At 40.9% G+C, this 27966-nt stretch overlaps 1 protein-coding gene across 6 annotated transcripts in view; it reads left to right on the forward strand.

The window, feature by feature from the left end:
* AUTS2 (activator of transcription and developmental regulator AUTS2) overlaps positions 1–27966 on the forward strand; it is a 1220972-nt gene that overhangs the window by 520970 nt on the left and 672036 nt on the right. For all 6 annotated transcript variants that reach the window (XM_055134753.1, XM_055134755.1, XM_055134754.1 and 3 more), the window contains one exon: positions 26112–26147. In XM_055134753.1, coding sequence (XP_054990728.1) covers positions 26112–26147 — 36 coding nt within the window. The remainder of the gene's footprint in view (positions 1–26111; positions 26148–27966) is intronic.

Below are 27966 nucleotides of genomic sequence, written 5' to 3' on the forward strand. Positions count from 1 at the left end.
TGGCAAAGACAACAGCATAAAAAATAAACATTTCAAATTAAAGTTTCTGCATAGCAAAAGAAACATGTGCTAAAACAAAAAGACAGCTAACTGAATGGGAGAAATATTTGCAGCCAGCATAGTAGGTAAAGGGTTGATACCCAGGATATATAAAGTACTGCAATGATCAAGAACAAACAATTCCTAAAAACCTATCAAAAGCTGTAGAGAGGAAATGAACAGGGACTTCTCTGAGGAAGACCAACAGACACATTTAAAAAAGAAAAGTTGATCATCACTCATTAGAGAAATCCAAATCAGATAATCCCTCACACCAGTGAGAATGGCACATATCAAAATTAATGGGAATGGTCTGTGTTCATGAGGATGTGGTGAAAAAGAAACTCATCCACAGCTGGTGGGAATGTTGTCTGCTTCAAACCCTAAAGAAAACAATATGGAGGGTTCTCAGTAAGCTTAAAATTGAGCTGTGTTGTGCCCCAGCTATTCCACTTTTAGGCATTTGCCCCCAGGACAGAATAACTCTCATTCAAAAGTATGTATGCACACCATTATGCATTACAACACTCAGTACGATAGCTAAGATTTGGAACCAATCTAGTTGGACAGCAACAGATCAGTGGGTCATGAATACATGGTTTATATACACAATGGAATACTATGCAGCAGTAAGGAATGATGAAATTATGCAATTTGCTGCAGCATGAATGGAATTGGAAGATATCATGTTAAATGAAGTAAGCCAGAAGAAGGATAAACACAAGATAACATTTATATGTGGCAACTAAAGTAACTGGACGAAGAAATTCAGTGGTTTAAAGGGTGGATGACTACATCACCCTTGGTCCCAAAGTATAAGGGAGGAGAAGGAAAGACTTGAGTGGGGGAGAAGAGACAAATATGAAGCAATGGGGGCAAGGGTCAAGGTACAGCATTGATGTTGAGGAATGATAAAACTATCCAAATCCCACTGTCAACAACACTGAAATCAAGAGACCCAAACTTCAGTAAACAAACTTAAAAAGGTGCCTGGGTTTGTGGGTAGGGGGAGTAGGAGGGAAGTTGACATGGGTGGTGGAATCAGTGATGGAACACTGTATATCTAAAACCCAACTAGGAAAAACTAAACTTTGTAAATAAAACTACAAAAAATAGTTTACTAATATTGTGTCATCAGTAGAAAGTACTTCATATTATGTGATTTAAAGATTCACATATCTTAGAGTATGCTAATTTCTTTTTGTGGCTTGTTTTTGCTGAGAGTCTTTCTTTGCATGGAAGGTGGCACATAGTGTTGCCCACTAAGGGTTTTCTGCAGTCATTTCTCATCTATCTCTCCTCAGCTAATGTGGACACTCTGATACAGCCCATGTTGTACACATTTCAGGAAAGTTTGTGCTATTTGAAGAATTCTTAAAAGAATTCAAAGGATTGACTCCAACATTATTATTTTAACATCACTGTCATCCTGTTGCTCATCGATTTGCTCAAGCGGGCACCAGTAACGTCTCCATTGTGAGACTTGTTACTGTTTTTGGCATATCAAATAATACCCTACGGGGAGCTTGCCAGGTTCTGCTGTGCAGGCAAGATACTCTTCATAGCTTGCCGGGCTCTCTGAGAGGCACGGAGGAATCGAAGCTGGGTCAACCATGTGCAGGGCAAACGCCCTACCCACTGTACTAACACTCCAGCCTATAACTAAAACAATATTCACAACGAACCTAATATCTCATGACTTGGCTGTTGTTTTTTCCTGTGCTAGGGATTGAACCCAGAACCTCACACATATATGCAAGTGTTCTACTGCTGAGCTACACCCATATACTGTCTCAGCTAAATCTGCCTTGTCACCATGAAACAAATGGAGACAATTCAAGCACATCATCATCATCATCATCATCACGTTGATTGTCGAATCTCTGGAGCGGTCTCAGCAACCTCTCCATTCGTCCTATCCCTGAGATTTTTAGAAGCCTCTCTCTACTCGGCCTTCCCAATGATGCCATATTGGAGGCTCGTTCAGGATCAGGGGAATGAGACCCAGCTTGGCTTTGGCATATGAATACACCATGGGAAGCTTGCAAGGCTCTCCCATGTGGGCAGGAAATTCTCAGTAGCCTGCCAGGTTCTCCCAGAGGGAGAAGTAGGTTATAAAATTTCTTCTGGGAGCTTGCTTTTAAGTCTCTGGATGTTGGCCGTCGATGGGATTATGAACATCTGGCTTCCTCTGCACCTTCATGCGTGAGGCTTGTCCAAATGTGTGGAGAGGGACCTTGAGCATGGCTGTGGCTAGGTTCCGGAGGTCTTTGGCCGCCGGGAGCTCTTCTTAGGGTGGGGAGGGAAGCTGGAGCCCATCCCTTCCAAGGGGCCCGAGGGAAGTCAGCCAGGTGCGCAGGCAAGAGACTCTCTGCACATTCAAGAAAATTCAAGAGATTCAAGCACATACAAGGACAATCTCACCCCAATATGAACATTTTCAGCAGACAGTGTTAGGCAATCGGCACTCTATAAACAGTTGGGTCCTATTCAAGTGACCGTTGGCCTCTCCCCCAAAGTTGAATCACTTTCTATCTCCCCATTGTTTTTCTTCACTGCACATAGAATGATCGTACTTATTGGAACAAGTGTTTCTGTGCTTGCCCACTAGAATGTAAGCTTCATGGTGGCAAAGCCTGTATTAAATTTGTTCACTGCCAATATCCCTTGGTCCTGGGAGGATCAATAAATACTTGCTGAATAAATAAATAGATTACAGAGTGTCCTAAAGATGATCAGAAAGTATGGTCCAGGAGTTGACCAGGGGATGAGATTTAATAAAAGAGACAGGTTGCTGTCTGAGACAGAGACAGGGCTCTGAATGTGTGTCCCCAAGCTCTCAGCTGGAACCCTACAGGGCAGGCCGTGGGAAAATCACACAGGTGCCGCCTTACAAGGAAGGCTCCAGAGCTATGTTGAGCCCTTCTGCCACGTAAGTCCATAGCTTGGCTCTGAGCCAAGCACAGAAGGGCCTTCCTGGCATGGTTCCGCGTACTTCACCTTGGACTGACAGTGCCAGAACACAAGAACTAGCCAGTATGTGGTATTTTGCACCAGTATCCTAACAGACTAAGAAAGGGTCAAACTGTTCAAAACACAGCATGTCCTCCACCCCCCGACACCACCCTGGCGAGCCTGAGGCCAGTGTGGCCAAGGATTCGACCCCAGGTACCGCCTCACCTGGCCCAGTCAGGTCCAGGGAGCAGAGCGTGAGACCCGGAACCCACAGGAACTGCAGTTGTCTGACCTTGGGAACACTGCGACAGTGAAAGCCAGGGGCACAGACAAAACTACAGCACGCATCTGTATCGTAAAACAACAAAAATGAGGTGGTGAACAGGCCACTTCTGTGATCTGCCTCACAACTCCAGGACAGCTGGTGAAAGGCAGAGAATCAGAGGCAAGTCCGAAGCCCTGAATATGAAGGAATTTACATTCCAGACAGTCCAGTTTTGGGGCGGGAGTGATAGCACAGCGGGTAGGGCATTTGCCTGCATGCGGTCAACCCGGGTTTGATTCCCAGTATCCTATATGGTCCCCTGAGCACCGCCAGTAGTGATCCCTGAGTGCAGAGCTAGGAGTAACCCCTGAGCATTGCTGGGTGTGCCCTCACCCCCCAAAAAGGAGAAAATCCAGCTTTCATAGAGATATGCAGCATCAGAAGCAGAGAGGGAAAAAGCCAGCAGCATACTGGGAGAGCTGGACTTGATCCAAGTGTTGCAAGAAATGGCGCTCAATCACAGGAAGGTGTTTGGTAAGTGCTAAGTCCTGCAGTGGCTGGGAAGTCACGATCAACTGAGCACATACCTGGCTGAGTCAACTCCTCTCATCTTTGTAACAACCCTGAAGGATCAGAAAGGGCAAACAACTTGCTCCTGAGCACACAGCCAGTCAGCAGCGGGAACTAGGTCTGACAGCAGGTGAAAACCCACATGTTTAGCTCTTGAGTTCTGAAGGCTTCTCCTGGGACGGGAAGGTTGCAAGCACTCAACAGCCCTCTTTAGACCCGAACTGATGAACCCCACCTGCTTTCCTGGTCCCCCCACCCCCACCCCAGTCTCTTGAGGGTCTGAGCCAAGTCTACACTTCTCAGGCACAACTGATGTGGAACATTTAAGCCAGGATGGGAATGCTGGTTTGCTGAGTACCTGTGTGGGGAGCGTCACACACTTTATCTCATGTAATTCCCACAGTGGCTCCATGGCAAGAAAAGATTCTCCCAATTTCCTCGATGAGATCACTGGGCTAACATAATCAATATTTTATTTATATGTAATTTCCTCTGCATATATTGCGTAAGATTTGCCATTTAAAAATGACAGTTCAGTCTTGTGGGAATATGCCTGCACATAAGAAGATTCTTTATATTAACAAGCTTCATTGATTTGGACATGGAACTACTATAATTATACTGTAACAGCCTTTATAACTTAAGTTTTAAATGATAAATAGCTGTTTTTCTGATATTTTTTGGCTTCTAATACACAATTTTTTGTGACCCTGCCAAATATTCTGAGGTTAGTTATAAGTTCATCAGAGAATAGATACATAAAGGTTACTTTATGTTGGGGAATAAGAGGACAATATTTTATTTTTTTTTTATTTATTTGCTTTTGGGGTCATATACAGCGATGCTCAGGGGTTACTCCTGGCTCTGCTTTCAGGAATTACTCCTGGTGGTTCTAGGGGGACCATATGGGATGCCGGGGATTGAACCCAGGTTGGCCGTGTGCAAGGCAGATGCCCTACAAACTACTCTATCGCTCCAGCCCCAAGAGAACAATATTGACCAGACATTGAGATATTTTGACTTATTCCTCTTCACTTTCCTTTAGATCAAAAGAATTTGGCAAAAGATTTTCATGGCTAGGTAGGCTTGATGTTGTTCAAGAGTTAATACTACTCAAAGTAGTTTACAGATCACTTGACCCTGGAAATTATTCCATGATTATTTCAGTCCCTTTCTATGAAAATTCCAGCAGCTTTTTCCCCCCTCAAGATGGAAAATAAGATACTCATATTTAAATAGAATGACATGCAGCCTTTAGTAGTCTGCCTAGTCTTGAAAAAGTCAGATGGCTCTTTTTCATTTTAAACTTAATGACCCAGCTACAGTGCTTAAATAGTATGGTGCTATTTATCCTGGTGTACATATGAAACAGTGGAATAATATTGTTAGTCCAAAAATAAATCCATACAATGGCCAACTTATCTTATAACTGGGTACCAAGTTCATTTAATTGGGAAAAAAATTTCTGTTTAACAGTGGGTTCCAGCTAACTAAATCTACATATGCAAAAGAGTTAATGGGCTAGAGCAATAGCACAGTGGGCAGGGTGCACGCGGCCAACCTGAGTTCAATTCCCAGGATCCCATATGGTCCCCTGAGCACCACCAGGAGTAACCCCTGTGCACTGCCAAGTGTGACCTAAAAACCAAAAAGAAAAAGAAAGAAGTTAAATAGTGGGACTGGAGCAGTAGTATGGTGAATAAAATGCTTGCATTGCATATAGCAGACCCAGGTTTTATTTGTATCATATGTGGTCCCCTGAGCACCAAGCACCAGTAGGTGTGGATCGCTGAGCTCAGAGGTTGAAGTAAGCCCTGAGCACAGGCATGTGTGGTGTGAAAACAAACAAACAAACAAAAAAAAAAACGAATCGGTGCCCAGTATCACATTATGTACACAATTTAACTCAAAATGAATTTTCCAACGGAGATGTTACTGGTGCCCGCTCGAGCAAATCGATGAGCAATGGGATGACAGTGGTAATAAATCATAACACTTTCAGAAGAAACTATGGGCAAATATAAATGACCTTGGGACTTTTCAAGAGATTACCATTGAACTTCATAAAATTTTTTTTAAAAATTAAGAGCATTATCAATAAAATGAAAATGAAAAATCAGAGAGGGAAGAGCATGAGAAAGGAGGGGAATGCAAGAATGAGAAAACTAAAATTTTTGTGATAAATTTATTGTTTGGTTTTGGGGTCACACTCGGTGATACTCAGATGTTACTCCTGGCTCTGTACTCAGGAATTACTCCTGGCGGTGCTTGGGAGACCCTATGAGATGCTGGGGATTGAATCTAGGTCAGTTGCTTGCAAGGCAAACGCCGTACCTGCTGTACTATCGCTCCAGCCTCTCAAAAAATTTTAAGTGTGTTACATTTAAGTAATACATTATCAGTACAACTACACCAATTAAAAGTAAGAATTTTTTAGAGTGACATTAAAAAATAAGTGACACTGGGGCTGGAGCAGTAGTACAGCGGGTAGGGCGTTTGCCTTGCACGTGGCCAACCTGGGTTCGATTCCCAGCATCCCATATATCCCCCAGCACCGCCAGGAGTGATTCCTGAGTGCATGAGCTAGGAGTAACCCCTGTGCATTGCCGGGTGTGACCCAAAAATTAAAAAAATTAAAAATAAGTACCCAGCTCTTTTGTCTGCTATACTTGAATTGGGCCAGATTAAAGACAGTCTCTGTGCAAATGTGACTAACAGTTTGTTTTCTATTCTAGATGAAATATGGGGAAATCTATTCATGTGGAATTGAATTGTTTCCTGTAGTACCTTTTTAGAAGTCAGCTTTGGTTATACTCATTTCAGTAAGTTCAGTAGAGCCTTTTGTGTTTTGCTTAAAAAAACCAAACCACTATTTTCTACTCAGAATGAAAATGAAAATTAACTATTCAGTAACATACCATTTGGTTATCAAATATTTTTCTGTCTTATGTGTAGTGATAAAAGGACATGAACTTTCTAAGAAAAATTAAAACAGTATTTATTTGTAAAAAATGTGTAAATTTATTTGTAAAAAATCAAAAGAACATCTATGGAATGAGAAATACTTGTAGTTTTTATAAATAACAACTGATTAACATTTAGAACGTATAAATATTTTTTTCAACTCAACATCAAATGTAAACACAATTCAAAAATAGGCAAATGTCTTTAATAGATGTTTAGAAAAGGAATATGTACAAATGGCCCATAAGCACATGAAATATGCTTATCATCATGACTGATTAAGAGAATACAAGTCAAAATCATAAAGTGGTGTGACTTTACCTGTACTAAAATATTTGTAGAATTGTTTTAATCAAGTATAAATCAACCAGGTAGGGTTGACAAAAATATTGAGACTTTTTAAAAAAAATTATTTAAATAATGTTTTTCAGAGGGAAGGTTGGGAATTACCTAGTCGTGCTAAGAGGCTATTCCTGACTCAGTTCTCATAAGCTCTTCCAGGTTCTACTTCCAAGATTTGGACCTCAAAGGTGCCTTCGATGATCTGATATCACTGGCAAAGGCAACAAAATAAAAAATAAACAAATAGGACTACATAAAGAGCTTCTGCATGAAAACCAGACAAAACACAGGCTAAAACTAAGATAGCTAACTGGGGAAAAAATATTTGTATTCAGTACATCAGATAAAGGTTTCATATCTGGGATATATAAAGTTCTCACAAAGATCAACAAAAAGTAATTCAAAAATCCTATCAATAAATGGGGAGGGGAAATTAATAGACAGTTCTCAGTGGGTGACAGGTGATGGTCAATAGGTGCATGAAAAAATGCACAGCGTCACTTATAAAATCCAAATCAAGATGAAAATGAGATACCAGCTCACACCAGAGAGAATGACACATATCAAAAATAGTAGAAACAATCTGTGTTGGTGGGGATGTGGTGAAAAAGGAACTGTCATCCACTGCTGTTGGGAGTGTTCTCTGGTACAACCCCTGTGGAAAACAGCATGGAGAGTTCTTGGTAAACTTACAATTGAACTGCCATATGACCCAGCAATTCCACTTTTGGGTATCTGTCCCCAGAACATAAAAATAATCTCTCAAGAGGACATATGCACATTATTAATTGCTGAACTCAGCACAGTGGCTAACATTGGAATCAACCTGGCTGTACACCAATATATGAATCGATTATAAAGGTGTGGTATATATACACAGGGGAGTACTATGCAAGGACTGATGAAATTGTGCAGTTCGCTGGAACATGCCTGGAACTGGGAAATATCACAATGAGTGAAGTAAGTCAGAGGAACTTATTATCTGTGGAATATAGGCTACTAGTTGAGGAAATGTAGTAAAGAGGGACTGCATAGATCACCTTTAAACTCAGTGTTTAAGACAGAGAAGGAAAGAAATCAAGGTGGAAAGAAGAGAAAAAGAGGTAATGGGTTAAAGGAATCCAGGCTTCACTTATACCAGGGAGATGAGTGAGGGGTCTAGCCATATGCTCAAAACAACAGGTTCAGCAGAACCATGAGATTTAAGCAGTAACCACTGAAACTTTGTAATGTATCTGTCCATTTGACAGGTGGGGGTGTAATGGGAGTTGGGATGGGGAGGGAATATGGGAACATGGGTGGCGGGGATTGGTGTTGAATTATTGTATATCTAAAATGCAACTATCAGAGAGAGGAGCAAAAGGGAATGCCCTGCCACAGAGGTGGGGTGGGGTGGAGGGGGCAGTGTGAGGGTGGTGGGAGGGATGCTGGGACCTTTGGTGGTGGAAAATGGGCACTGGTGGAGGGATGGGTACATACCATTGTATGACTAAAAATGCAACACAAAAGTTTTAAGTCTGTAACTGTACCTCACGATGATTCACTAATAAAAAAAATTAAAAATAAATAAATAAAATGCAACTACCAATAACTTTGTAAATCATGGATATTTAATAAATTTTTTTTAAAAGAATCTATTCCAGGTTCTGTGCAATTTACCCACTGTACTGATATTCTCCCCAGGGACCCATGTGGTGCTTAGAGGGTTGCAGTTGAGACAGCTATATTTGTGACAAATATCTTGTCTCCTGTCTCTTGTCTGTCTTGTCTCTGGCCCCAGATACTGATATATGTGAACCCTTGTGCATGATGGTAGAAAAATTAAAATAGTTTTTTTAAAAAAACATTGTAGCGGCTTCTCAAAAAGCTAAAAGTAGAATTGACATATGCCCTGCCAGTCCCACCTTTAGATATATGCTGAAGTATATATATTCAAGTAAATGCTTTTGCACCAATGCTTGTGACCATGTTCATGCAATTTATAATAGCAAAAAAAGTGAAAATAATCAAGTGTCCAGCTGCAGATAAATGGATTAAAACATAAGCAATGGGACCATACAATAAATAAAGGAATGGAGTTTTGAAACATTACACAACATGAACCTTGGAAGCATTGTGCTAAATGAAAGAAGTATGACATGAAAAAGAATTATCTGAATTATTTGGAATACTCGGATTCCTAAATATAAAAGTAGAATAGGAATTACCAGGACTTACTCCTCCATCGGTGATGGAGTCTTAGTTGCAGAGTTATTATTTGATGGTTGTTCTCTGTTTAAACTGTCTAATACCTGTAGAGCCTCACAATAAAAATTATAAGTTACATATTGTATGTGTGTAAAATATTTCTAAAATAATGTAAAAATCAGTATGACAATTTTTTCAGTCAGTGCTAACAGTCTAAAATATTTGATTTTATGTTTATTAAATATTAAAATTTATACTTTGAGCAAGAGTATTAAAAGACAAAAGAGTATATGTAAAATAAAAAAATGTAGTTGTCATTTAGTGAGATGCTCCCAAATCTTATGCACATTTCTTTCATATGAGCAATTCTGAGGTTGCACAGTCTGACTTGAGCCCTGTTGTCTAGACATAAACACCTTTGACAAAATCAAGTCACAAAATGATTCTTTTGAATAGTAGGCAGTGCCTACCCAAAAAGTATTTTACGTGAGGGAGATGCCTCCATTTTTTTTCTTAGAAGAGTGGGAATGGGCAATTAATTCATTTTATGCTTATCAGAATACGAAGATTCAGAATCAAAGATCTCTTCTGGATTGGGGGTTTTGGAAGCATCTCCCGTGTCTCTGAGTAATTGAGATTGCTTTTTTTTTTTGAGATTGCTTTCTTAAAATATGGGAAATGCTTATAATTGTTTCAGTGTCCTTATTATGTAATATTGTCATTTCTGAAGCCTATTGAATTTTTTATGCCTCATTATGAATTTTATTTTCTGGCTTCTTTATAGGCTTTTTTTCCATTAAAGCAAGCATTTTGAATATTTTTGGTTGGACGCTGGGTAGTATTCTTGAGCTTTATTCAAGGATTCAGTCATGTCACTTGAAAACACTGAACACCTGGTAATACCGCAGTTTTCACCGAGTTTCAGACAGTCACAATAAAGCAAATATAACAATAAAACAATTTGTGAGATGCTTTTTGTTTTCCAGACTTTATAAACACCATGTTTATATTATTGTGCAGTCCATTATGTGTGTAATAGCATTATGTCTCTTTTAAAAAATAAGTGCCCAAATTTTTTTAAATGCTATTGCAAACGTGCTAAGAATCATTTGAACCACTAATAAATGGAAATACTTATATTGTTGGAGGGTTTCCTTCCAAGTTGGTGACTTCCAGTTGATCCTGACTGTGGTTGTTGATGGTTGGGGTGACTGTGGTAATTTCTTTTTCTTTTTTTTATTTGTCCTTCCCAAACAGTGCTCAGGCGGTTCGGGGGCCCCACTGGTAATTTTAGCCAACAATGTCATCTATTTAGTGTCCACTAAATATTCCATTGCTTGGACTGTGTGGTGCTGGGGATAGCTGGGGCAGGCCAGCAGTGCTGGGTGCTCCGGGACCGCCAGGACTGAACCAGCTGATGCTCGGAGGCCACGTGGAACCTGGGTCTGATGCATACTCCTCAGTGCCTTAACTGCTATAATACTTTCTGGCCCAGAAGTGGTAATTTCCTAAAATAAAGGCAGCAAATAAATTTTTACATCAATTGACTTTTCCTTCCATGAACGATTTCTCTGTGACTTAGCAGTGTTTTAACCATAGTATAACTTCTTTCCAAATGAGTTATCCTTGGACTGGAAAGATAGTACAGTGGATAAGGTGCCTACCTTGCATGTGTCCATCCTAGGTTTGACACTGCATTTGGTTCTCCTCTCACTGCCAAGAATAAGCCTTGAGCCTTCCTCCCACACTTAACTCCTCCCCCCCCAAAAAAACCAAATGAGTCAGCCCTCTGAGACCCTGCCAGGGCATTGTCAGCTAAGTTTGTGTGTAATATTCTAAACCACTTTTTACAATTTCAACGTGTTCACAGCATCTTCACCGAGACTAAATTCTTCTCAAGAAGGTATTTGCCTTTCATAAGAATCAATTCCACTTGTATTCAAGTTTCATCATAAGACTGCTGAAGTTCAGTCACAACTTAAAGCACCACTCCTAAACTTAGTTCTTATTTATTTCTACTGTATCCATAGGATGAATTCCAACCTTAAGAATTCCAACCCATGAAGATTCCTATAAATGTTGATATTTTGACTTCCTCTTATGATTCACAAGTGTTATTAATGGCACAAATTCATCAGTAATTTCCTGAAAGGTGTCCATTTACTTTGTCCAGCTCCATCAGAGAAATCTCTTTCTATAGTAGCTATAGGCTTATATTTCTTAAATAATAAGACTTGAGTGCCAGAGTGACCACTTGATTCATTACGGCCGGGTGGATGTCATGGTCGCAGGAATGAAACATTTGTCTCCTTAGGCATGTCTACCAGAGTTCTAGGATGAGCCAAGTGCATTGTCAATAAGCAATATTTTTAAGAGGATCATTTTCTGAATAACATTTAAAATATTCATTAAGTGTGTTTATATTTAAAAAAAAACCCACATGAGTGTGATTTCAAAAAAAGCATGGGCTCAAGGGATGAGAGCACTCAGTAGCCAAGAACCGTTCCCCTAGCTGGCCCACAAGAATGGATGGACAGAGTACGGGGGAACGGAGAAACAAAGGAACCGGGCCCCAGGATGGTAGGCAGATAGTTCATTTCTCTCTCCTCCCCAACGTAGTTCAATCTCTCCCTCTTTCGGCATAATAATTTCTCCTCCTTTCTCCCCAACGTAGTTTGACCTCTTCCCTTACAGCATAATTATTTCTCCTCGTTTCCCCTTCGTCATCCCATCTCCCCCATAAATCATATTTATATAGAAATTGTGAGGGGTGGGGTTATTATGAGCTTTGTCATAACAACTGATGTAAAGCCCCTCCTTCAAAGCAGGGGAAGTTGTAAGAGATTAACTCAAGGACAAGATCTCATCTGAGGGTTCACCACTCTAGATTGCTAGGAGATCCTCTCAAAGGCAGGATCCCATCTAGGGTGTATTGTTTTCTCCTTTCCTCAGCTAATAAATGGAAATATTTATATTGTTTATAAACAATATTTAAACAATCAGTGAATTTATTCTTACTAATATTTCTTGTCATTTTGTATGAACACAGTAAGAGATATATTAAGCTTAAAGGTTGGCTCTTCTGGGCCTGGAGCAATAGCACAGCGGGTAGGGCACCTTGCACATGGCCAACCCGGGTTCAATTCCTGGCATCGCATATAGTCCCCCGAGCACTGCCAGGAGTAATTCCTGAGTGCATCGCCGGATGTGACCCAAAAAGAAAAAAAAAAGAAAAAAAGGTTGGCTCTTCCTGGGGACGTCTCACTATATAACCCAGATTACGGTCCTCAAGCCAGGTTAGACTTTCCTAACTCCAGCAGGGTACTTATTCAGTACTTCTTTTTGGGTCTTGACCAAGTCTGTCCCATGACCATGCTCTTAACTTATTATACTTCTTGTGGCACTTAACTTGTCCCTTTCTGAGATAGGGTAGTTTACAACTTGCCCTGAGTCCATCCTTGTCCCTCTTTGGGACCCTCCTTTTGAGGACATTAGAAAATAAAGGCAACTGAGTCTTAAGTCAGGTAAATATGATGGAGGCCCAGGAGTAAATACTATTTCAGAGTCAGTTAACTCCCATGTTACAAAAGCATAGCATCAATTGTCTTCCTGTACCTATACAAAGAGGACATTGCTAAATAAACCATGCAAAGGACATAAAGGAAAGAGAAAAGCAATATAGGATTATTAGTGTTTGATAGAATTGGGTGTGCCTCAGGAGCACTGTTGTGGGAGTAACTCAGTAAACCTAAGCTCCCTGGGAGAGGAGCAAGACAACCCAATGTCATCCACCACAGGATTACTGCATTCTCTGTTTGTTTGTCCTATTTGAAGTGCAGTGGTGACTAAAATTAGCAAAATTCTTAAAGAACCTATATTTTCATAATGGTTAATGAGCATCGGTTTTAAATTAAAGTTACATGTAGCAGCATTAGCCACAACGGAACTAACAAAGCCTTGAAACCTTGAAGCTCTTGATTACTTCCAACTATGGAAGTCTTCAATGATCTGCTTATCCAATGTAAGACTGATCTCTATTGAACATCTATTTTAATATCACCACCATCATCATCATCACCATCTTAGCTAGATTTTCAAGATAACCTGATGCAACTTAAGCGAGAGTACATGCTGATTTGGACTTTCATGGTATAGAAATGGCTTCTTAGGGGCTGGAGCAATAGTACAGCGGGTAGGGCATTTGCCTTGCACGCGGCCGACCCGGGTTCGAATCCCAGCATCCCATATGGTCCCCTGAGCACCGCCAGGGGTGATTCCTGAGTGCAAAGCCAGGAGTAACCCCTGTGCATCGCCGGGTGTGACCCAAAAAGCAAAAAAAAAAAGAAATGGCTTCTTAAGTTTTATGATCCAACTTCTAGCTTTTAATTTTCCTTACATCTCTCAGCCTTCAGAGAAATGAAATTAGGACCTGCATCTGGATTAAACTTTGGCTTAAGAAAATGTGACTGGTTTGATTTTCTACCCAGATTATTTAAACTCCATATCAGCAATAAACTGTTTTTATTTTTTATCATCTCTCAGATTATTCTTTTATTTCGTGAACTTTCCTTGGCTAATCAATGCAAGAGATAGAGCTCTTGACCATTCTCATTTTCAACATGACTGTGCCACTAAGCATAAGCATTGTAGTTTTTTATTTTAAGTGAGGACATGTGACTCACTATACATAAGAATTGGGGTGAGGTTGTTAATTGACTGAATATCAGTATTGCTCTGTCTTAGGGAATAGAAAGACCCAGTGAAGAGACAAACAGGATTGGTCCACACATAAAAAATTTATCAGTTAAACTGACTGTATTATATGGATGGACTTTGCAGTTGCCCAAAACAATGCCATAAAAAAATTACAGACCTAATTGTATCACAATAACAGATCTAATTACTGTATTACTGTCATCTCGTTGTTCATTGATTTGCTCAAGCGGGCACCAGTAACGTCCCCATTCATCCTAGCCCTGAGATTTTAGCAGCCTCTTTACTCGTCTTTCCCAATGATGCTGTATTGGAGGCTCTTTCAGGATCAGGGAATGAGACCCATCATTGTTACTGGTTTTGGCATATCGAATATGCCACGGGGAGCTTGCCAGGCTCTGCCGTGCAGGCAAGGTACTCTATGTAGCTTGCTGGGTTCTCGGAGAGGGAGAACCAGACAGTAAAAGGTCCACTTCTGGGAGCTTTATTTTATAGTCTCTGGATGTTGGCTGTTGATGGGATTACACGGCTTTGGGGGCAGTTTCTGGGTGTGACTGCCTAGCTACTGGAAAATGGGGGATCTGGGTGGAGGAGGCCCAGTCCTGATCCAAGCAGGCTTGGAGATCTCAGCCCCAGGTCCCACACACCTGGGTTCCTCTGCCGGTTCCTTCATGGGTGAGGCTCATCCGAGCATGTGGAGAGTGGCATTGATCATGGCTGTGGCTGGGTTCTGGAGTCTTTGGCTGCTGGGGCTCTGCTTGGGTTGGGGAAGGAAACTCAACCTGCCACCCTTTCCCCTCCCAGGGGCCCCAGTGAAGACAACCAGGCGTGGGAACAGGAGACTCTGCCAACGTATCTAATAATAATGAAAATTTCATAACTAGTACAAGAAGTACCTGAATGTGACACAGGGATAGATGATATTGGGGGTTGGGGGTCAAAGGCTCTGAAACTTTTTTTTAACTCTATCTTGCAGAGCCAGAACACCATCTGCCTAATAGCAATTTTTCAACCGTTTACTTAACTTCTGATGTTTTTAAGAGTTTTTATTTTTTAAACTTGTAGGTATACCAACTATTACCTCCCCTGTGTGAGTTCTGGGTGTTCTGTGTGATCCTTTCAAGTGCCTTGTTCTTGCTCTGGGGACTTCCCTGGCACAAATACTCTGATACGGATGTAGGTGAAGACTGGAAGAGAACCACCTTCTGCAGGTCTCATCATTCTCTCTGTGCTGTTCTTCTCTCTTCTGTCCTGGAAATTCCCTCTGCTCTGGCATCCTCAGATTCTTGAGTCTCTCTTCGGAACTCAGACACTTCAGGGTCACTGGGTCACCCCTGAACCAAACCGAGTGTGCCATGAAACTTTTCAGTCAGTGCTCAGAGGTGATTGTAAGGGTTGTCTCATCTGCTTCCCTTCCACGATCACTATTCCACCGTACCTGTTAGCCAGTCTCTAAAAATCCTCTTTTCATGTATTCTGTAAATATATTCTGTTTAGTTGATTAAGGTGGGCAACTATATTTGGTCCCTGTTAGTTCATAATGCCCCCGTGCTAGTTTTTTTTCCCAGGTGATAAATATTTCCATAAGTCCACTCACTTTCATGATATTTTTAGGAGCTTAGGCAGTTAAGACTTAATGCAGCTAATTAAAGTTCTGTTTTATTCTAGCATTTTAAAAAACAACTTCAGATAGGATAAAAGAATAAGAATAAAGAATTACTGTGTAACTGGAGGACTTGACCCTTGGGGTTAAGTTTAAAAATCATATCTGCTTGCTTGGCTTCTCTAAATTATGAATTCCCAAACTATATTGCTAGGAGGGAATTTTTTCTACAACTCTCAGATTGTCCATAACAAGAAAACATTAGTAATTTGTTTAGATCATTCACTAAGAAAAATGTTAAGAGGAATAATTGAATATGTTAATATTCATGCTTAGTTGTCCAAGGGGAAATATTTCATATTATTTGAAAAGGCTTTGTTACTGGGGAATTTGTCAAAATATAGGTGCTAAACGTATGTAATAAATTGTAAATTAAACAAGGTTTCAGCTTAGGCAATGATGATAGATATTCATTACCTACGTGGTACTTTTGCTGTAAATTATCTATGTGTCCTTGAACATAGAATTTGATCCTTCTAATCTTTGGTCACTTTAGCTAAATGGGATACTTTCTCTCCTTTGCAGTTGTCATTTAAAGGACACCTTGTAATATGTAGTTAAATAAATTCACTTTCTTTGTACACACACACATATATCCTCTTCCTTTTTTGTATCATAATTAAAACTTTCTTTGGAGCTTTCTCTAATGTTTTCATTTGAAATTTTGGTAATAATTTGACAGGATTTGATTCATTCATGAAAAATGCAATTTTCCCCCATAATAATCATTATTATTATTCTATTATTTACTTCTCTAAAGCCTTAGCTGTTCTTCTCTTCCTTCCTTCCTTCCTTCCTTCCTTCCTTCCTTCCTTCCTTCCTTCCTTCCTTCCTTCCTTCCTTCCTTCCTTCCTTCCTTCCTTCCTTCCTGCTTTCCTGCCTTCCTGCATGCCTGCCTTCCTGCATGCCTGCCTTCCTGCATGCCTGCTGCCTGCCTGCCTTTCTTCTTCCCTCCTTCCTTCCCACTCTTCCTCCCTCCCTCCCTCCCTCTCTCTCCCCATCTACCTTTCCCTCTTTCAGAACATGGGTAACTGTACTTTACTGCTGGTGTTAATTATGAATTATGAATCCCTCCCTAGGCCTCTCCCCTCTTCAGGGGGTTTGGGATGGAACCTGAGATCCTGAGTTTCTCCATATTGGCTGAGTGAGGAGGGACTCCACAGTGGCCAAGGGTCTCTCTCTTCCTTCATTCCTCTTCCTGGGACTCTTACTCCTTGAGGCTTTGGGTATTAGACCCACCACCCTGTTGTCACATCAGAAGGTGTACTTGACAAAGTGGTCATTGAGGTCATGCCAGCCTCAGAACCAAAGGTGGAGAAGTGGGTGTCACTTAAAAATTGTAGGAAACGTCCTGCTCTCCAGTGTACTCGGGATTCCTTGAGGGGCTCCTGCAGCTCTTCTTGGTTTCATCATATTTGGAAGCTTTCACCAGGCAACAGGTGAGATCCATGACCCACACATTATGAGTGAGGAATTGCAAGGCTGTGACAGTCAGCATCCTGGTCAGCTGAAGAATCACTTCAGCCACAGCCTTGGTGGCAGCAGTGGCCCGAGGGACGATGTTCTGAGTCATCCCTTGGCCACCCTACCACAGCTTCCCAGAGCTCATGGCCTTTTTGGTGACAGTGATTGTATGGATGGACTGTGATCATGAGGCCGTCCGTGAAGCCATGAATTGTCAGGGAGGACTGCATGGGGCAGGGGCAGGAGACACGGCTGACAGTCCGGAGGGAGTTTCTACCATTCTGTTGATTCACACTCATCACAAACCTAGAGGAATCAGCAGAAGGAGCAGATCTGAAGAGCCTTTTGATGCTCCCCTCTGAGTGATCCCCACCAGCCTGCTCTGAGGCACTGAAAGCCTTAGTAGATTCCATGTCATACTCAACACCAGTATCACCGCATTTCATGTGGGCCTCAGGATCTCACTCCCAGAAGATGGAGACGGGCTTTACATATCTGAGCAGCTTTCCCTTCTCAGCTGTCACTGGCCATTGAACTTGGCTGGCGGTGGAAGCATCCTGGGACATTTAGACCAGGTGTTTTAGGTCAGTGAAGGGATTGTTAATTGCCACAATTTCTACTTTGCCAGAATTAAATGCCACCTCAGTCACCAGGCATCGCACATCACCAAATCTCTCCACTTTGACCTTAAACCATGTGTCTCAAGGATATGACTGGTGCCACACCAGAAAAGGTGGCTTCTATCAAACTGGGAGTCTGTCCCTATTTTTCTTTGCTCCAATAGCACATCTTCAAAGTCACTGTCCTATTCTTCCTCTCTGTCACTTCCCTATTCCCCTTGCTCCCCCTGCTTTAGCTATGGGTGTTGAATGCTACTATCACCCACCTGGCACCAGTGATGCTTTCCAAACCGTCACTCAGATAATTCTTGTGGTCTCTCATTTGCCCATCTCTGCGTCCTTTGAACTTGGTTTTTCAGAGCTCCTAGAGTTTGTTGCCCTAAGAGTGAAAACTCATAATGGAACTTTCACCTTTAGGATCTTTTGGATGAAGTTTGCACACTTGATAATTATTCACAGAATTCTCCAATAGGAGAGACCTCTTCATCATCTAGCTCCTGTTACTTTCCTACCTTTGTATCTATACTTCATTTTTCTTTTCCATCTGTCAGTTCCACTGCAGTTTCCTCTAGCCAACTCTTCCCACCAACCAGTGGCAGGAATTCAATGGTCTTAGTCACATGAATGTATGTATACGATTCTCTTTTATTTCTAAAAGAATTTTGGTTAAGAGCTTTGTTATGAGAAGGCAGGAGAATATTTAATATTGTTACTGCTCAAGAATTTGAAGGGACTGAAATATTCCAAAAATTGTGAAAACAGACTGAGTTTTAGTAAGTATTATACCACTTGATTCTTTTGCCCTTATGTAGCTGTTCATTCCATTTAATGTGATTAGAGTTGAGATGATTTTTCAACTTTGTGTTCTTGTGTGATTGTTGGGAGTGCAGAGATAAGCAAGACATGTGGAATGTTTGAATGTGGAGGGCTAAAGCACACTCAGGCCAAATAGAGCAAACACTCCTGAAATTCATATGGAACAATAAGCCCCTATGAATAGCTAAAGCAATTCTTGGGAAAAAGAAAATTGGAGGCATCATCTTCCCCAACCTCAAACTCTACTACAAAGCAGTAATAATTAAAACAGCATGTTACTGGAACAAAAGCAGAGCCCCACACCAATGGAACAGGGTTGAATATCCTGACATACACCCTCAAATATATGATTATCTAATCTTTGATAAGGGAACAAGAAATATGAAGTGGAGCAAGGAAAGCCTCTTTTACAAATGATGCTGGCAAAACTGGACAGCTACATGCAAAAAATGGGCTCAGGCCTCTACATAACACCGTGTACAAAAGTCAGATCAAAATGGATTAAAAACCTCAACATCAGACCATCAGGTACATTGAAGACAAGGTTAGCAAAACACTCCATGACATTAAAGCTAAAGGTATCTTCAAAGATGATACGCCACTGGCCAAGCAAGTGGAAACAGAGATAAACAAATGGGACTATCTTAAACTGAGACACTTCTGCACCTCACAAGAAACAGTGACTAGAATACAAAGACAGTCTTCAGAATGGGAAAAGATATTCACCCAAAACCCATCTGATAAGGGGTTGATATCAAGGAACTGGTTGAAGTCTACAAGAAGAAAACATCCAACCCCATCAGAAAATGGGGTGATGAAAGGAACAGAAACTTTCTGAAAAAAAATATCTGGATGGCCAAAAGGCACATGAAAAAATGCTCTTCATCACTAATCATCAGGGAAATGCAGGTCAAAACAACGAGATATCACCTCACACCACAAAGACTGGCCCACATCCAAAAGAACAAAAGTAACCGGTGTTGGTGCAGATGTGGGGAGAAAGGGACTCTCCTTCGCTGCTGGTGGGAATGCCAACTGATGGGTCAGCCCTTTTGGAAAACAGTATGGACGTTTATCAAGAAATTAGAAATTGAGCTCTCATTTGACCCAGCAATACCACTTCTGGCAATATATCCTGGAGATGCAAAAAAGTATAGTAGAAATGGCATCTGCACTTGTATGTTCATTGCAGCACTGTTCACAGTAGCCAAAATCTGGACAAAAACCGAGTGCCCAAGAACAGATGACTGGTTAAAGAAACTTTGGTATATCTAAACAATTGAATACTATGCAGCTGTTAGAAAAGATGAAGTCAGGAACTTTGCATATAAGTGAATCAACATGGAAAGAATCATGTTAAGTGAAATAAGTCAGAAAGAGGGATAGACATAGAAAGATTGCACTCATCTGTGGAATATAAAGTAACAGAATGGGAGACTAGCACCCAAGAATAGTAGAGATAAGTACCAGGAGGTTTGCTCCACGTCTTGGAAGCCGGCTGCACATTCTGGGGGAAAGGGCAGCTCAGATAGAGAAGGGAACACCAAGTAAAGGGTGTTTGGAGGACCCGCTCAGGATTGGAGATGCATGCTAAAAGTAGACTATAGACTGAACACGATAGCCACTCAGTACCTCTATTGCAAATCACAACACCCAAAAGGAGAGAGAGAACAAAAGGGAATGCCCTGCCACAGAGGCCAGGTGGGGTTGGGGGGGTGGGGGGTCGTGGGAGGGATACTGGGATCATTGGTGGTGGAGAATGGGCACTGGTGGAGGGATGGGTACTCGGTCATTGTATGACTGAAACATAAGTATGAAACTTTGTAAGTTTGTAACTTTACGGTGATTCACTAATAAAAATTTTTTTAAAGTAAGCTCACTCAGGCCATTTAGGACTGACTGGCTTTTGCAGCCCCTTTTTATCGGGTTAACATTGAAAACATCCAGCATACCTCAGAGTACTTATGATCAAAATACATAAGATCAAAACACCTTAAAGTACATATTATGTTGTAGCCTAATGATGCACAAAGTTTTTGATAAATCAGACTACCTTGTAAATCTTTATATCCCACTCCCATATATTCCACATAAACATCTATGCAAGCCTACACAATAACCCAATAAGGGATTTGTTTAACTTTCATCCAGTCATAGCACAGTTAATCAATAATAGAAAGCGGCTGCATTGGGACATGCTGACCCAAACCCAGTTCACTCAGAGTTCCTAGCTGTTTGCAGCTATGACACAGCCTTATTTGCAAGGTACCTCGTTCCCTGAACTTCCTCATGACCCTGGTCAGGCTCCAACAACTTTGTGTTGAGATTACCCTTTTACCACTCAGAATCTCCCTGATGGCTTTGGGAGGATGGGCACACCGTATTGCTGGGGATACTGGTACTCCCCGTGCAAAGCATGCATTCCCATCCTTTGATCTGTCTCCCTAGCCTTGGGGTGTTATTGTTGTTTTAATTGATTTTTCTCTCCCATGTGAGCAGCGCTTGGGAAGCTGCCTCCAGATTTGGGGGTATTTGGTGCTCCAGTTAAGTTTGACATAAATCCATTCCTCATCATCACACGGGGAGAGAGAGAGTACACCGGGTAGGGCACTTGCCTTGCATCCAGCCAACACAGGTTGGATGGACAGCATCCCATGTGGTCCACGAGCACCACCAGAAGGACCAATTCTTGAATGCGAAGCCAGAGGTAACCATTGGGCATGTTCAAGTGTGGTCCAGAAATGAACGGAAAATATGTTTTGGATCTCTTTATGAGTTATCAGTAATTTTACCTCAGTCACATTTTTTAGGATAAAGATTTTAGGCTCTTTTTAGTTGGCATATCTTCTTAAAATATTACAGGAAATCCAGAGCTGAGCTTATTTTTTGTAACCTTTATTAGAAACTTGCCTGTTTGTGTGATTCTTAGCATGATTCTTCTGCTTTCCCACACACACACACACACACACACACCCCAGAGGAAAGATTGATAGGGATGTCAGACATGATTGATGACTAGAAAAAAACTTTAACTGCTCTATTTAAAAATAACCCCTGGGTCAGAGCACAAATCGTTATTATCTAGGTATAAAGGACCTATCCATCCCATACACGAGAGATGTTCAGAGTATCTGCGGACTCCTTTTGGGAGAGATCACTAATGAACTGAGCACATCTTTTCTATGAGTAAACAATTTTGAATCCCTTATTACAGTGAAGCTGTTAAAATAGAATTGTTTACTTCATGAGTTTAATGAGTAGCTTACACGATAACTTGGTAATGGAGATGAAAGAAAGTGGAAGGCCATGAGAATGAGTAGAATGCATGTTAAGGAATATCTACTTGCCGGCTTGAATGTCTATGGCCACATTTTCCCTCCTAGAAAATCTTTCAACCATGCATCCTATTACTGTTTCCATAGTGGCTTTAAGATTAAGGCACATTGTGTTTTTAAGATAGCAGTCCTTGGCAAGTTAATGGCATAGAGGTGAGTAATTTACAGAGATTTCAGAGGTCATATCTGAAAAGGGGAGGGGAGGATACAGCAGAAATAAAAGACCATATTGAAGAGGAGATGGCATTAAATGAGTCTAGAATTGCATATTACATAGCCAACTGGCTGACATTTCCTGATACTCTTGTCTTCTCATGCAAATTGCTCCTTTATCGTTCTCTATTTTCCCAGTCTCTGTTACCTTTCCTTTCTACCTGCCATTCAAAATGTGACTGAGGGAATGTGTAAGTGCATTTCAAAGGCTGGGTGCAAGCTTTGGTGGAGGAGGGGGACTAGAATTCATCCTCACCATGCATGGTCCCCTAGCACTGCAGGGGATGACTCTTGAGCACTGAACACTACTAGATACAGCCAAAAACAATTAAAATGTGAGTTGGGGACTGTACCAGCTGAAGAAAGAGGAATGAAAGACTTTTTCATTAGTACCCTGGAGTAACCATAGCCTTTTCAAGATTCTATGGCTACCGTGGGCTGGAGTGATAGCACAGCGGGTAGAGTGTTTGCCTTGCACGCGGCCAACCCAGGTTCGATTCCTTTGTCCCTCTCGGAGAGCCCGGCAAGTTACCGAGAGTATTGAGCCCGCACGGCAGAGCCTGGCAAGCTACCGGTGGCGTATTCAATATGCCAAAAACAGTAACAAGTCTGACAATGAAGACCTTACTGGTGTCCACTCGAGCAAATCAATGAGGAATGGGATGACAGTGATACAGTGATGGCCACATTTCCTATATTGATGGAACAAAACTTCCCTTCTCTCTCAAAGCAGGAAGAGATGAGAGACCTGTCTTCTTTTAAAAAATAAAATGAATAGAGAAATCTGGACAGTTAAAATTAACTTGACTCCATCAGTTTGGCTCCTTTGATTCAGTGATCAGGGCTGCACTCACCACCTGTTTTTCTAGATCTTTCTCTCTGGTCTTGTCCTTATCTCCTGCAATGTAAGAAAACATTATCAGCTACTTAAAGCACATCTGTAAATGAGCACTGACACTAATGCATTATTTAAAAAAAAAAACTTTAACTTTTTGTCATGTTTTGTTGTCCATGTTTTGAGATACTCATGGTGTTGATGTTTCTGATTTAAAGTATTAAAACCCTCAAATATATTCTCCTCCGTTTAGATATAGAATTAGATTCGATAGAAATGACTGAGGCTCATTGATACCTTTTGGGTAGTAATTTTCAGGGACTTCCTGTGTGTTAAGAGCATCGACTTCTGCTTAGTTGTTGTTCTCTTCTGCTACCTGTGGCTGATGGGGGAAGCCTCGTTTCTCACCAATGACAGTAAATGTCGCACAGAACATGACGCCGTATTTCTGGTATTTAAGAACCAGAGGAGGACAAATATTTTTGTTTCGGAAGTGTTGTTTCCAGTCAAATTTCCAACCGTGATTAAAAAGGACAGTCATCAGACAGAACAAAAAAACATGATGGAGAAGGGAATAACAAGGAAGCAAGTGGCAGTGCCAGGGAAATTTGTCAAAATCGATTAGGATTTTTCTGATACATCGTATTCTGCCAGGTTCAAAAAAATCTCAGCTTAATGCCACCTATCACTTCCTATTTTTTTAAAAACAACAGTTGCAGTCTGTTGGGAATATAGGTAGCCTCTTAAGCTTTGCAGGCTTTCTAGCAAATCCTGATACTACAGTCGACCTTCCATGTATGTGAGGATCTTGTGTCTATGTCTTTGTATATCTGTCTACGTGTGTGCATGTGTGCGTGTGTGTGTGTGTGTGTGTGTGAGGGGTGGGGGTGTTATAAGGCAGGGTACTTAAATGCTTTGTTGCATTATGTTAATTCCTCAGCAGTGCAATCAAATTCATGTCGTAATTAAAGCTGTCAGTTGGAAGGCAAGCCAATCGCCACGAAAACACAGCATAACAAATGAAGTGAAATGATTCTGCGTGTAGCTATACAATGCTTCGCCAGGCATGAAATTAAATAAGTAATTTGATGTTGACATCAGAAATTGAAATGATACCCACTGTTCCCTCATTCAGTCAGACCTGCATAAACAATAGCCAGAACAAATATGCACAACAAAGCTCTCTTCTCCACCCAGCTCCCTGAGTAATGTACAATATATATGCAAAACAAGTAGAACCAAGCTCCCCAAACCTGAAGGATGTCATTTTCTTTGGTATACAGTAAGATGATATGTATGGGGTGGGGCGTGGGGGTGAGTAAGTTTGAAGGGGTACTTCCGCTTCTGGTAAAAAAATACATTTGCAGTGGGTGGGGCTGAAATAAATAAATGCTGTGTTGTCTCTGAGTTATTCTGTGTAAAATGAAGTTTCTTCCCAGGGGCATGCCTCCAGGCTGGTGGTGACCTAACTTGGCTTTTGCCTCCCATGCTCCGTGGAGGCCAGTGGTTGCCAGAAACAGGTGAAGCTGACACATGGCTAATCACTGCTGTGAGAGGCTGTTCCCATGACTACTGGGGGCGTCCTACACACCATTTATGGGGTCACCAATGCAGCATGATATTTTTTAGCTGAGTCTGGCGGATTACACAGCTCTCGTCATTTATTCCCCCTGAGCTTGTCTGAAATACATGGGTGAAGAAAGTTTTGCCGTGGGAATTCTATTGAGGAATGCCCTGGGGCGCACTGTCCTCGTGTGATGCCTCGTAGGTGCTGTTGTCAACTTTGCATTTCCTCTCCTCTCCCTTGCTTTCAAACGATCAAGACTCACATCTCTAGCATTTCTCGAGATGCTACACTGACTGAAGCCTTTTCTTACTCTGTACAACACATGCATTCATTTATCAGTTAATCCAACAAGTACTTATTCAATTCTTCCTGTGATCACAGGCGGTGGGTCTCTCTGGGGAAACAGTGATAAATTCACAGGGCCACCCTGCTACCTGTAGTGCAGAGTCAGGCGGCACTGAGGAGCCCTTGGCTTGTGACAGGCCGTTCCAAGAGTGCGCGCCCCCCCCCCCCATGCTCCAGTGAGAAACCACTGCAGTGCAGGGAAGCTCAGCTAGACCTAAAGAGGCTTCTTCATTCCTTCTTTTTGTTTCAGGATTATTTGGAAACTGTCTACATTACAAAGAGGATTCTAAATGTTAAAGGATTTGTGAGAGATTACGGGGGAAATTTTTATTTAAACTCTTTTTTGTGGTGGTGTTTCATAATGTGTGTATGTTTGTTGTTTGTTGTTTTTGCTTTTTAATAAAGAATTGCAGACAACAGGGTTTTTTTTTGTGTGTGTTTTTTTGGGGGGTTGTTGGGGTGGTGGTGACGGGTCGTATTCTCACAAAGAAGCCTAGCCCTTCACGCCTTGCAGAATTAATGTGTTTGAGTTTTCTGGATGTATCAGAACCAGGGAAATCTAAATTGATCAGTCTTGTAACTGCAGAACCTTCAGAAATATGGTGTTTTTCACACCTCCCATTTACCCCCACATTCTTTGCATTTCATTCTACTAATTATGTTTATAGAATGTCTCCTTTTTGCACAGCGCCCTGTGTGTATACTGAGGGGTGCCTTTAGGGAGTGAGCTGGCAAGTGGGTCATACACAGGAAAAGTCATCCAAACCCACTGGGCTTTTTATTTTCAAGTCAAGCCTGAGCTTTTTCTTCTTGCCTGCCCCGTTGTGACCACAAAACTAAGTAGCTTGAGACCAGGGCATTGAATGTCAGCAAGTCAGGGAGGCAGGCTGATGCATGTCTGTTTAGTCTCAGCACAGGACGAAATGCCATCATTAATTCATTACCCAGCTGCCTGTCAAATAAATTGGCAATTACGTCCACCGCAGAAGCTTGGAATTCAGTAAATAGCACGTTAGCATCTCTGAGTTGTTGAGAGATGTAAAGGGGAAAATTAAGCAACATGGTGTTTGTATCAGTAGCAGATGACAAGGGGCAACATACACTGGTGATGTGATGTAGTGATGAAAAGTCTGCAAAGGGCTGGTAATGAGCTGTGTGGATTGGAACGTGTTAAAAACCATTGCTGATTTTCCACTTTGTCTTTATGCTTTATTGCAGAGTTCAGCTCCTTCCAGCTTGGGAACAGGCTACTTTGTAAGTTTATCTCAACTTTCACATGTGTGCCTTGCGTTGGCATTGATTTATTTCTGTGATGTATGCTCATTAGGTTGTGGGGGGAAAAAATTAAGAACTCCTCTTTCAAACCAAAAGAGGTCTTTTTCCACTAAGGATGGTTTTATTTGTAAGGGACCTGACTTGCTAGTCCCCTGAGATGGTGTCTCTCTAGCACCGAGGACCTTTTGTTCAGAGCTTATCTGGGGGCTCCTGGGGAGTGTTAAGGATATGGGCAAACCTAATGCACTTACATCACTTTTGCTATGTAGTTGTTTATTTAGTAAGAGACGTCATGTGTAACTTAGATTTCAGTTTAGATATTGACTCAATCTCAAGATCTCTTGAACAACGTCCTCACATGCACAGTGAATTGCCAACTAATCAGTTAATTTTGATGAGAGGCAGTATTTTAATGATGTTTTCTCATTCATCCTGACTATCTAGCCTTTAGATTTTCTTGTTGCAGTTATTAAATCTCTAATTTTAGCAAATGTTGGTGTATTATTTTATTTATTTACTTATAACAGTATATTTTTATTCACATAAAAATAGTCATTTTGTTTCTTTTTTAAAAAATGAAATTATCCATTTTTGGATTCAGTAAACCTTTTTGAGGTAGTTATTAAAAGAAGTACAAATAATCATTACTTAAACAGGCTGGCAGATCAATGTAGAAGTTTGATGTCCTTTTTAAAAGTAATATGGTTTGTGTTTTGATATTCTATTGCTTACTCAGCATTTTATGAGAAAATCATGCAAACAGAATAAAATGGAAAAAAAAATCACTGATTTGGTTAATTCTGTCTAAATTTCTTTCCTCCAAAATGCACATTACTCTGGTTTCCTTCGGTGCCACATTTTCTCCCTATATGCTTACCGCTAAGTACTTAAAAACACAGAATCATTTCACTGAATCTTTTCCAAGTTGGTAGAAGTGATATTTTTCAAATAATTGATTTTCTTTTTGTCTTTGTTCATGATATCAAGAAGGAAAAACATCAGAATTTTTTGTACCTACCTAATATAGGTACAAAATCTGGTCCTAATATAGTCCCTACACACTTCTCCATGCTCCTTATTATGACTGAATATTCATGCTTACAGAAACAAGCAGGATGCTGAGGCAGTTTCCTTCTCGGCAGTGGAAATAACAGAAGTAGGCCCATCTGCCAGCTCTTCACACCAGGCTGGATGTAGGTTGAGATGCTGGAAGTAAAATCTGGAGACTGACAATATCTATTCTCTATCCAAAAAGTTGAGTCCTTCCTCCCACAGAACAAGGCGCAGAACAACTAACTTAGCCTGGATCACTTCTAGACTGATTGTTCTAATGTATTTTCTTTTTCTGTGTCACTGTGTTCGCCCCGAAACAAGAAAGTTTCTCCAGTAATGCCAGGAATTCTAGTAGGCTTTTTGTTAATGTATTTTTTTTTTAATTCTGGGGAAATAAATAGTCTATGCCAGTATATCCTTCGGAATAATGAGTTTTATCCTTATGAATAATGAGTTTCATATCCACAAACCTAAAAGGAATTTTACACTTCCATGATGTTGGTTGAGTATAAAGTTTTTCTCTATTTTGGTTAAGGTTACTTTTAGTTTTACTTTGCTTCTATATAAAAAAAAATCTGTAATATTATAGCTTACATGAAGAAGATATATACCAGATGTATTATAGCTCTCAACTATGTATTATGGTTCTCAACGATGGTAAAAATATTCTACTTAGAATGTTTCTAATAATGTTATTATTTTATGTTATTGAAGTAAAAAATCCACGGATATTATTGCCAAATTC

This window comes from Sorex araneus, chromosome 4, assembly GCF_027595985.1.
Source record: "Sorex araneus isolate mSorAra2 chromosome 4, mSorAra2.pri, whole genome shotgun sequence".
NCBI lineage: Eukaryota > Metazoa > Chordata > Mammalia > Eulipotyphla > Soricidae > Sorex > Sorex araneus.